The sequence below is a fragment of the Palaemon carinicauda genome, chromosome 22 (genome assembly GCF_036898095.1).
Source record: "Palaemon carinicauda isolate YSFRI2023 chromosome 22, ASM3689809v2, whole genome shotgun sequence".
Classification (NCBI taxonomy): Eukaryota; Metazoa; Arthropoda; class Malacostraca; order Decapoda; family Palaemonidae; genus Palaemon; species Palaemon carinicauda.
This window is the reverse complement of record NC_090746.1, coordinates 34,065,714-34,078,001: the sequence shown is the minus strand read 5'-3', so window position 1 is coordinate 34,078,001 and position 12,288 is coordinate 34,065,714. Positions and strand designations below refer to the sequence as shown.

Here is a 12,288-nt window from a genome sequence, read left to right as displayed (position 1 = left end):
GGTTTTTTCTTGTACTACCTGAAGGCTGAATCGAAGAATTGATCGCCACAACTACCAATAGTCATGTTAATTTCATTATTAAACTCAGGATGCCATATGTGAACTAAGATTTTATTTCTTACACACACAGAGAGAGAGAGAGAGAGAGAGAGAGAGAGAGAGAGAGAGAGAGAGAGAGAGAGAGAGAGAGATTTGAGGTTTTCTGGTATCAAATCTCTCTCTCTCTCTCTCTCTCTCTCTCTCTCTCTCTCTCTCTCTCTCTCTCTCTCTCTCTCTCTCTCAGAAGTTTTGATAATTATACCGTGTACTATACAAAACAAATCTTTGTAAAGTAAAACTATACTGTTTGAAATATGACAAAATATTGCTGACTCATTACCGAAGTTTAGGCTATTCACTGCTGATAAACGAACCCAGCCTACGTGTGAAAACCTTGAACACCCACAGGGAAAAATAAAGCTTTTATGTATACTGTACTAAACATAAATAATGTGTTAATATACCATCATTATTAACACTACCATTAAAGTTATCGAAAGGTTAGCGAAATATAGATTGCCGAGGACATAACCACAGTTTTGTTTACACTTTGTCAGCTGGACTCACATAGTTAAAGTTGATTTCATTGTTGATGTGGAATTTTATCCTTGAATAGGATACTTATTATGAAATTATGTTAGTAAGATGTAAGGTAAATATCGTTTTGTAACATTTATTATCAAGCACCTTATTTAGGGCAACCAATATACTTAAAAACACAATAGATTTAATACACATTGTAGTGCTTGACTTGCAGACTTTGAACATCTTTGCAGATACAGGAAAAAATAGAGGATCACATAGTTCGAACACGCATGATTCGGGACCGTACTGTAATACTATGCAAATGAGATTTGCTTGTGTGATTTTTTAACTTTGTGTTTCCAATATAAAATATCACCTAGAATGCAGAGTAAAGTTCCAAGGGGCCATTGGCAAGATGAAAGATTCAGAAATCAATGAGTATTGATAAGATGTATCTCTTAAAGTAGTGTGTTCAGAATAATACCAAAGATACAGTATATGTCAACAGAAGAAGTTTCTATATGAAGGTGAAAGATCAAATTGACCTCTTAGCATCAACAGTGTATCCATTATATTATAATTTCTTATTGCTCTTGTATATGAGTGATATGAAAGATAGTGTTATTGCAAACGTTAGAGAAAGCAGCAGAAGGCATATCTGATGATTCTTTAGTCTCAACAGAAGAAGCACCACAAGAATTGTAAGCTGAATTTACACTCTTACAAGACATTGTATATGAGTTTGTGCATTTTTTATTATGGTGTACCTGGCTTCAATGGAGGTGTGGAAAAATCCAGGAATGAAATATTTAGGAAGGAACAACAGAAATTGAACAATCTGTCAACTACAGAAGAGGCCAATCTCCCCCATTTCCAGGGTGTTTAACTGCCAAGAAAAGAGCTGGCTGTGCAAATCAGGAGAAAACGCTGGGAATATTAGGGCTTCCAAAGACTCGGGCGGATGGGATAGTGCAGAAAAAGGAATAATCATCAGAAGGTAAACCTTAACAGACTATTTTGTCATCTTTAAAATACAATAATGAAAACTTCAAATCCCCATAGTTTTTAACAATTATTTAGTTGGAGGAAACAATTGTTTGAGAAATTGTATGCTTGTCATTCTAAAATTAACTTTTGAAAACTTGCATGAAGTCAAAATTTACTATGGTAAATCATGTCAAGCATTCAGGTGATGAAAATTTACTATATGAGAAGCAATATGTGATCAAAGTGCTTATAATAGAGCTCTGAAATAGTTGCTTTATTTTGGCCATGTGCACATGTTTGGCTGATTGACTAATATGTATTTTTGTTAAATACCTATGCACTAAATCAGCCCTCATATAATTACAGGTTTAATGTACTGTGTTACTGTATAGGTTTCAGCAATTCTATTTGTATTCTAGATTGGAGGTTATATCTTTTGTGTTATTTATGACACTGTCAACATAAAAAGCTAAGGATTATACTTCATACAATCTATGCAAGAAAACATCATACACATTATTATTTTATTCTATTGTGTATAACAAATAACTAATTTCATTCACTATTTATGCCCCTCCAAAGGTATATGATATCATAACAGTACTGCATATATAATTGTAAAGCAACCTCTGTAAGATATTGCATTAAGATCCTGATGGTCACTAAACATACTCCTTTTTTTTTTTTAAACTGTGAGGTATGTAATTTGCCTTAGTATTACCAGAGTAATCAGTTCATGATTGTATGTTATAAAATTTCCTCTTCAATACCTTAAATAATTTTTAAATTGTCTACCCACCTCAGTTGTTACTTACCCTGACATAAACATTCTTCCCACAAATTTCGTACTTGCCATCTGCTACTCTTTTCACATGTGACTTTCTGCAATCATTATTCTTACAGCCACAAAATCCTCTTGTTTGACTGGCAATATCAAGAACCTGAAAAATAGTTCGTTAGGTTGAATTGGACGAAGTTATGATAGGCCTATAAAAATCAGGCAATTAAAGAATATATTTAACATTAAAAAGCTGATATACACTCTCTCTCTCTCTCTCTCTCTCTCTCTCTCTCTCTCTCTCTCTCTCTCTCTCTCTCTCTCTCTCTCTCTCTCTCTCTCTCTCTCTCTCTCTCTCTCATGTATTGGAATTTTATCTATAGGTTTACAGTATTGTATAAATTTTGAATTAATTTACAGTACTGTATAACAAAATTAAAGAAATTTCTTGCCATAATGAAAATGTGTAATAATTGTATAGTATAAGAATGTTACCTTATTATCAAGATCTGTTCTTAGAGCTGCTGTGACGCTTTCTGGTTGGACGGTGTTGTAGCACTCTTGAAGACGGCTACAGATAGAAGGAGATCTTGATGGGGGTTTTGAAGAAGGACGTGATGATGGTCTAGATTGTGTAGGCTTTGCAGGGGGCGTTACGGGGGTACGCTGTAAAGAGCTTATGTACCTTCGACCTGTAACAGGTTGCACTACATATAGAAATAGAAAGAACAATCTAGCATAAGGTAATGCAAGTATGACAAATTCAAAAATAATTTCTAATTTTCCTAATGATACAAACCTGTAGCTCTTTATTAGGGAATATACTTTCGGCGAAGATGGAAGACTAGCCACAAGGCTCTTAGAGCGGTGTAACTATCCCACCGCTAGTTAGCAGGGGGTAGGGGGTAGTACCAGCTATCACACTCACATACATCCTGTCTTGCCTCGTCACTTTTGATTGCAGGGAGGACTTGCATGGAGGTAGGTGGCGGGATAATTTGTTTAAAGAACTTCAGGCTTGTATCGTTAGGAAAAATACAAATCATTTTTAAATTTGTCATTTGTTCCGTCACTAAATACAAACCCTTTAGTTCTTTTTTAGGGAAGGATCACCCTTAGATGAGTGGAAGTCCTAACCAACTGGCTGGTCATTAACCCGGGGCATTCTTTCGTGCTATGCACAGTTTTAGGAGTGGCCCCAACACCTTGCTAGGCTGCAATTGCAAGCTTTAGCAGCCTTAACAATCTATGTGTTTGTGTAATAGCATGACTTGTCTAAGTATGGAGTCTCTGAGTTCTAGAGTCCTCTTTGACCTAACCATAAACGTTACCTACTCCCCCTCTCAATGGGGATATGGGGATGTAACAAATACTGTATCTTTATACAAATATCAGGTTACAAAAGAGAACTGGTTATTTCCTGCAGACAGTGAAGGTCAGCTTTGCACAGTACTGTAGGTGCTGTCCCTCTAGATAGATAGAGGAAAGTGAAAGAAACAAGGAGCAACTCATACTTATCATTCACCCCAGACTAATGCTGGGTAACCTCTGCCCTCTACCATCTCCTACTTGTCCATCAAGGAGCTTGAGGTGTTTAAACCACTTGTTGTTCAGCGACCACAAGACCAATGGAGAACGTTTCCAACTTCCTGTGGGTTACATCTTGCAGTTAATGGACGGTGAAGTTTATTTGACACTTTCACACACCTGTTTGTAGGACCTGCGCTACAGAGTAGTTTTTTATGAAGGCTAGGGACGTGCTAATGTGCCTAACATCGTGAGCGCTAGGTTTCCGCTGCGGAGAAGAATCAGGGTCCGAGGCAATTACTATGCCCGTGCTGACAAACAATCCTTCCACACATGGACGGGCTGTTGTAGTTCTTTTAAGGTAACACCGCAGATCCCTCACTGGACATAATAGCAGATGATTTGGGTCATCAATTACGTTACGAAGACTCTCAATCAAGAAGGGCCCAAATCTAGGATCTGCTACATCCCCCGATTTTGAGTCTTTGCGATAAACTCAGGATGAAGCCCAGCATTACCTGTCCCCATCTCCTTAAATGGGAGACATCGTAGGAGAGACTTTGAAGCTTGCTTACTCTCTTGGCTGAGGCCAAGGCGAGTAAGAAGACTGTCGTCAGGGTAGGGTGAAGATCTGACATTCTTTGTAACTGTTCGTAAGGAGCTCCTTAAAGGAATCGTTGGACTCGGACAACGTTCCATGGAGGTGGTTTCACTTCCGAATGAGAACAGGTAAGCTGGAAACTCTGTATGAGAGGAGACAATTTCAACAAGGAGGAAACATTGACTCCTTTCAGCTTTAAGGCAAAGCTAAAGGATGAGCAATAGCCTTTTATTGCCGAGACTGAAAGGAGTTTTTCCTCCCAAAAATATAAAAGAAAATACGCTATTGCTGGTATAGTAGCACTGATAGGAGAGATACCCCTTCCATAGCACCACCCACAAAAGATTGTCCACTTCGCCTGGTACTCTGCCGCTGAAGATTCCCGGAGGGATCCGGAAATCTTTTTCACAGCTTGTTGTGAAAAGCCTCTCCTTGTGAGGAGATGCTGGATAACCTCCAGTCATGAAGTCATAGGGACTCTACCACTCTGTGGTAAATCTTTGTGTGTGGTTGTTTGAGAAGGTTTCAATGTGGAGGGAGATCTCTCGGGGCTTCTGTTAATAGTGGCAGAAGGTCCGGGAACCATTCTGCTTGACGATAAAGCGGAGCTATGAGGGTCATGGCTAGGTTGTTAAAACAACATGACATTATTCAGTAACCTTCTTATCAGACAAAATGGGGGGGAGGCGTAGCCATGGATATCGCGTCACTGTTGTTGGAAGGCGTCTTGCCAAAGTGCTTGAGGGTCTGGCACTGGTGAGCAGTACAGCGGAAGCTTGTTGTTAAGGTATGTCGCAAAGAAGTTCATCATCGGGGAACCCAACAAAGTCAAGACTTTGCTGGCTACTCGACGATCCAAAGACCACTCGGAGCCCACTATCTCAGGTGTGTCGGCGAGCATATTCCGTTTGCCTGGGATGAAGTGTGCTGATAGGGACACTGAGTTTTCTTCTGTCCACCTCACTACTTTCACTGGTTGATGGCATAGATGCTGCAAAACATTGCCTCCTTACTTGTTGATGTATGCCACTACTGTGGTGTTGTCGCTCATCAATACCCCAGAGTGGCCTGTCAGGAGTTGAGGGAATTGTTGCAAGGCCAAAAAGGCTGCTTTCAATTCTGGGATGTTTATGTGCTGGACACTTTCGGATTCCGACCAGAGGCCGGAGTTCATGATGAGGATGCAGCAAGTGAACCCCCACCATTCTTTTGATCCATCTGTAATGAACATTAAATCAGAGGTGGGGAGAGGAGTTATATACTCCATTGAGAAGGTTCTCCTCCGGTACCCACCATTCTAAGTCAGCCCTCTGCTCAGGTCCTACGGAAATTAACTGGTCTGAAGTGATCATACTCGCAGTCGGCCGTTTGGCACCAGGCGTTGTAGGGAGTACAGATGTCTTATAAGGCATAACCGCTCATGCGTTGGAAGATGGTTCCATCGCAAGAAAGGGCTTGCTACCTTCCTGAGTCTCGGAACCCTGTCGTCTGAGGGGAACACTTTCCCTGATCAGGTGTCTAGATGCATTCCTAGGTATACCAGTTCTTGAGATGGTTGCAGGGAGAAATTCTCGAGATTTATCTTGATCCCCAGATCACGAAAAAATTCAAGAAATCTGACTCTGTGCTAAAGAAGGGACGTGACTGAGGCTGCTAGGATAAGCCAGTCGTAGAGATACAGTACCTAAACTCAACTGATGGATTCCGATCCCGTGGGCTCAGGCTGATACTAGGGAGAAGATCCTGGTGAAAACCTGAGGTGCTGTTGACAGGCCAAAACACAGCACCTTAAACTGGTATTGATGGTTGCCTATGATGAATCTCAGAAACTTCCTTGAAGACGGATGGACTGGGATCTGAAAACATGCGTCCTTCAAGTCAATTTTGCACATGAAGTCATTTTATCAAATTGCCTGGACCATGTCTGCCGTCTCCATCCTGAATAGAGTTTGTTGAACAAACTTGTTCAGGGAGAAGAGGTCAATGACAGGCTTCCAGGTTCCAGACTCATTATTTACAAGAAAGAGTCGATTGTAGAAGCCTTGAGACCCATCTTGGACCTTTTGGAGAGCGCCCTTCTCCAACATGGTTTGGACTTCAGCCCAAAGCTCCTACCCCTCATAAAGGAACTGGATGGTATCAGGTGCTGTGTCAATAGAGAGAGAGATAGAATCACCGATATTGTCCACATTTCGGCCGCGGGGTGCAACCACCTCTGCCACCAGTGTTGTAGGAATCCCCCTACCGGTGGACAAGTGGGAGGATTGCCCCCCATAATGGAAACGACCTAGTCCACTACCTATACCTCCCCTACCTCTGGGAGATCTTCTAGGCCGATTTCCTCCAGGTTGTTCTTTGGCAGGAAAAGACTTCATTGATGATGACTTGGGGGCACTTGCATTTTGATTGTTTCCCTGAGCTCTCGTGGGAGGTTTCTGAACTGAAGGTGCTGTTGGGTATGGCTTTGTTGTCATGACCCTCTGGAGTAGCAAGCCTTGGTTCGTTTTCTTCCAGCGATCTGCAGTTCGTTCAACATCCTCTGCGTTGAAAAAAGCAGGGCCTTCCATTATTGATGTCCTTAGTTTTGTACTTAGGTACTTGTGGGTGAAACTTTTCCAGGACAACATCTTATCTCTTGAGGAATAGAGATACTATATTGACTCCCTTGCCTGCTCCTGAGATCAGTCCTCTGTTTTAAAGAGGTGGCCGACTGACTCCAACAATAAGTCGAGCCACAAAGTAGCCTGCATGGCATACTTTGTGACCTTCTACATGTTTAGGCTTTGCCACCAGAAATGTAGATGTGGAGTCTCGACAGCTTATGAAACGAGGAGTTCTTGGTCAGTGCTCCTACTGCCGGATCTAGGAGTAATATTGCTTCTTTGCCTATTACCTCACAGTACCTCTGATGTATGAAAGGAGGTGGTAAGAGCTTTGATGAATCACTTGATCTTAGAGATTGAGAACTCCCACAAGCTAGGCAAAGGCCCTCTTTCTAGCCCCATTCAGCTCCCTTGCCCAGGGAACTAATACACTGATTTTGGTGGGCTTTTGGGTTCCACAGAGATGGTCTAGGACTGTGTCCTTCCCCTCTGGTGGGGCTGGAGAAGGGTCGTCCAGTTCGTTGATATTCCTAATACAGTACAGGCTAACACCTGCCAGCACACATGGTCTGCCTCCTTTTGCTTGGAAGCAGAGATTCTCAGGCTAGATGTCCTAGGGTTATCTCGTCTTGGTCATCTTCCTGTTGGAAGTCCTCTATCATTGAGTTTTCACCCATAGGAGCCCAGGATGGGTCGCTGTCGTTGTTCCTTTGCCTGGAAGACACTCATGACGTTGAGGGGGCTTCCCTGATTAAGGTTGTGGAGGTCGAAAACGGAGTTGGTGTAGGAGAGGGTATCTTGGATGCCCAGTTTTTCGAATGAGTCTTAAAATCCTTCCTCTCCTTCTGTCGAGGCAAAACTTCCGCAAGCAAGGAAGTTCTTGTGGCTTCCTTATTCGCGGCAGGAGTCAAGGTATTCTTAGGAGAGAACACGCAAAGAAGTCAATCTGGTTCCATAGAAGTAAAGCATGGAGCTACATCAATAGGAGAGAGTCGGTAATTCTCGGCAAGGAATATCTTAATCCCCTGCTGGTTTGCGGATGCAGAGCGTCTCTTGGAGGAGGAGTCGGTCGAAGTTGGCGTCTCCTCTTCTTCCTCGTCAGTATAGGTGTAGCCTCCAACTAGTTGAGGTCCTACTGCCACAAAACGGTTCCCTTAGGCTTAGGGGGAGCTTGTGTCCTGAAGATAAGATCAGCAGTTGTGTCGGAACGGAACTCCTCCACCTTGATCGCAGTTCAAAGAGCCTCAAGATACCAGTGGAATCTTAGGGGTGCTCGCTGCACCTACTGTTTCTATGTTGGTGGGACACTGCAAAGGAACTGTAACGACCTGTTGGAGTGCCTTAATGAAATTCTGAAACCAGGCCATGCCCTTTTATAGTGTAGGCATGGTACAAGGGAGGTTGGAGCGAAAAACAGAAGCTCTGTCTTCCCTCGGTGAGTGTACAGTCTGGGTTTACCTGACCCTGATCGCTCAGGTACATCATCTCGTTCTAACTTCAAGGGATGCTCATGGGCTGTTGCATCACTGGGTGCTGCTAGAGGTTTACGTGCTGCTACGTCATCCTGCATAAATGCGTTGTTGCGAGATGATGAGACCTTGCGAGTTAGCGAATGATCGTTTGCTAAAAAGCAGTCGCGAATCATAGGGCGGCCATGCGTAGAGGAATCTCTGCGTGCTGGACTGTGATGAGAGGATCAATCGCGAGGTGACCCTTGATAACGCGTTGAAACCTGGATGCGAGTTGGACGGTGCAGTCTGGTTGTTGGCTGTGAAGTGCGGTTGCGAGCAATTGGGCAATCTCGAGTAGAGTTGTCCCACGTTGAGCTACAATGGCGAGCTGACAGTTACATGCTGGACTGCGCTGTCTCGTTAACGATGCTGTAGTGCAGATGCAAGAAGCTGGACGATCATTCGAAAAGGAGCTGTCATGAGTTGGGCCGTGGTGTCAAGCTGGAATGCAATGACGAACTAGACTCCGCTAGCTGGCTGGACTGCGAGGGCGAGCTGGGCTGTGGTGCCGAGGTGGAATCTGGTCATGAGCTGCCACCTGGTCACGCTGTGGGCTATGCTGTCTCGTAGTTATAGCTGGACTGCGGTGATGATTTGGGAGTTGGTCGCGAGCTGCAGCCTGGTCACACGTTGGGCTTTACTCTAGTAGTTCCCGTTGTAGTGCATAAGCAAGCAGCAGGGTGATTGCTTGTGAAGAAGACCTTGCCCGTTGGACTACAATGGTTGTACTCAACTGCAATGGTGATCTGAAGTTCAATTAGGAACAGGAAACTGGTCACAAATTCGACTAAGTACAGTACTCTCCTCCTTAACATAGGTGAAATGCCGCAAGCGGCTAGGCGATCAAGTGAAGAAGGTTCGACACAGGCTGGACTGTGGTGGCGTGCTGGACTAAAAGAGTGAATATGACGGCACTGTCTCGTCAAAACTGGATTACGATCAGGATCGCTCTGGGAGATTCTGCTGCTGAAGTCACAAGATGACGATGGCGAGTATCAGACCTTAGTCTTGAGCCAAGAGGATGAGGCTGCATCTCGATTGGGACTCTTTGGCTGCGAGGAGATCGCTCATGCGTTTTCTTGAAGGCTGCATTGCTTTTAATTCTGGAAGGTCGAGATGTCAGACGAGTGAAGGAAGACACTAGAAGAATGTGGCGAACTCATCAGCGAGATTATTATTATTATTACTATTATTACTTGCTAAGCTACAACCCTTGTTGGAAAAGCAGAATGCTATAAGCCAAGGGCTCCAACAGGGAAAATAGCCCAATGAGGAAAGGAAATAAGGAAACTACAAGAAAAGTAATTAAAGATTAAAATAAAATATTTTAAGAACAGTAACAATATTAAAATAAATCTTTCATATATAAACTATAAAAAAAAATAAAAAAAAATATGAGGAAGAGAAATAAGATAGAATTGTGTCCCCGAGTATACCCTCAAGTAAGAGAACTCTACCTCAAGACAGTGAAAGACCATGGTACAGAGGCTATACTATCCAAGAACAAAAAACAATGGTTTAATTTTGGAGTATCCTTCTCATAAAAGACCTGCTTACCATAGCTGAAGAGTCTCTTCTACCCTTACCAAGAGGAAAGTAGCCACTGAACAATTACGTTGCAGTTGTTAACCCCTTGAGCAAGGAAGAATTGTTTGGTAATCTCAACATTGTCAGGTGTATGAGGACAGAGGAGAATATGTGGAGAATAGGCCAAACTATTCAGTGTATGTGTAGGCAAAAGGAAAATGAGCCGTAACCAAAGAGAAGGATCCAATGTAGTACTGTCTGGCCAGTCAAAGAACCAAATAACTCTCTAGCAGTAGTAACTCAACGGCTGGCTGGTGCCCTTGCCAACCTACTACCTACTAATAGGTATAAAGGCCACTCATGAATGGCAGAGGCAAGGGACATGGAGGCATCCAACTCCCTTCTCACAAAACCTTGAGGAAGAGATCAAACAAGGGGAGACCTCACTTGCGAGCGGGGAAGGTGACCCTTAGGAAGAGCAGGAACTAGCACAAAAGCATTGTTATCAGCAGGCTGATCTGAGTTGGATGCACTTCCAGAGAAGGCCACAGCAACAGAAGACCGTCTAAGAAGAGAGACTCCCCAAAGGAGGAGGGCGTCGTTGCTTCGCTAAGGGAAGCGGCGGTGCCCTCCAATACTAAGGGTTATCCAAGAGTTAAAGGGCCTCCGCTCCTGCTCGATCGTTCCCCAGAGGAGACCGACAAGGAAGGAACTTCATGGGAGAAATCAGGAAACTGAAGAAGGGAGTCGTGGTTTCTTCTCCTTCGAGGATGACCCAAAAGGTAAAAAATCCCTCTTTGACTTCTGCCTCCTACTAAATCTCCCGCACTGGAAGGGAGACTACTCCTGGCATTCATCACAGACGTCATCCTATGTATGAGGTCGCCCTCGGCACGAAGGGCATAAGAAATGAGGGTTTGTCTCTACTGGAGACATGTAGGTACTGCATTTGCGGCCTTCAGGACCAGGGCATTTCTGCATAACGGTAAAGAAACAAGATAATCACACCTAAAGAAGAAAAAGTAAACAAAGATTAATTAGTCAATGGCCAGTCGCCTGGTTGTGGAAGAGAGTGAAACAAATGTCCGCTCTTAACAAAGCCAGACGTAAAAGTGGAGATAACACAGGTGTGTGTGACTGATTGATTGATTATCAGTTATCTGGCATTTTGACAGCTAAGGTCATTGACGCCAATGTTTTTTTTTTTATAAATAGAGAAATAAATAAATAAATGGCAAATCAGTTTAAAACAATAAAATCAAGAATATCCTTATAAAAGTTAGATAGTTTTCAAAAGACCTGCTTCTAGAATTAATTTTAAAATACCAGTAGTATGATACGACACATCACACCCGAGAATCTTGGCAAGGATGAACCTCCCATCCTCACCTCGAGCCTCAAACAGATGTCTATTTCTTTCGGTACTATAAGTGGGGCATTCGATCAACAAATGTTTCACTGTCAATGTGGTTGGTGTTGGCCATTTAGCAGAAACTCGTGTGTCAACCAAGTGTGACCAATGAAGAGAAGTCTCCCATTTTCAAGGCATCATGTTATAACTCTAAGGAGATAAGACATTTGTTATTTCTCTATTTTATTGCCATCTAGACTATCCCAGTGCTGTTGTCAATTATCATAAAACAATTTCTTGATGGTAGGTAGGAAATCATTACCAGGAATGGGATACCTTCTTGGTAGCAGCTCGGATGCAGCATTCTTTGTCAGTAAATCTGTCTTCTTATTCCCAGACACACCTACATGTGCTGGAACCTAACAAAATCGAACTGTTATACCTCTCAAACCAATAATAAAAAGCCATTCTAAAATATTTAAAACTAAAGGGTTACCAGAATTAAAAACTTCTAAAGCTTGAAGGGCACTCCTTGCATCACTAAAAATGGTAAAATTACCCTTCTCCTCCTCCAATGCTATTTTCTCAATAGCTGTTGGTAGGCCATACAGTTCGGCAGTAAATATGGAAGATGTTAGAGGAAGTGCACCTCTACAATAAAATCGTTACTCTGTACTCCAAATCCATTGCCAGCATCAGATTTGGAGCCATCAGTACATATAAAAGTTGATTCCCTATGTTCTGCAACAAGTTTCATAAAAAGAGGCCTAGCTTCTAATTCACTCATATTCTTTCTAACAATGATAAACGGATTTTGAGCGAAGCGAAAAATCTATTTT

The 12,288-nt window shown here is 42.7% G+C and overlaps 1 protein-coding gene across 5 annotated transcripts in view; it reads right to left on the bottom strand.

The window, feature by feature from the left end:
- The window catches only part of LOC137616396 (mucin-17-like), a 436,827-nt gene that overhangs the window by 73,580 nt on the left and 350,959 nt on the right, over positions 1–12,288 (bottom strand). For all 5 annotated transcript variants that reach the window (XM_068346103.1, XM_068346106.1, XM_068346107.1 and 2 more), the window contains 2 exons: positions 2,825–3,021; positions 2,367–2,492 (listed from right to left, as the gene is read on the bottom strand). In XM_068346103.1, the coding sequence (XP_068202204.1) occupies positions 2,367–2,492; positions 2,825–3,021 (323 nt within the window). The remainder of the gene's footprint in view (positions 1–2,366; positions 2,493–2,824; positions 3,022–12,288) is intronic.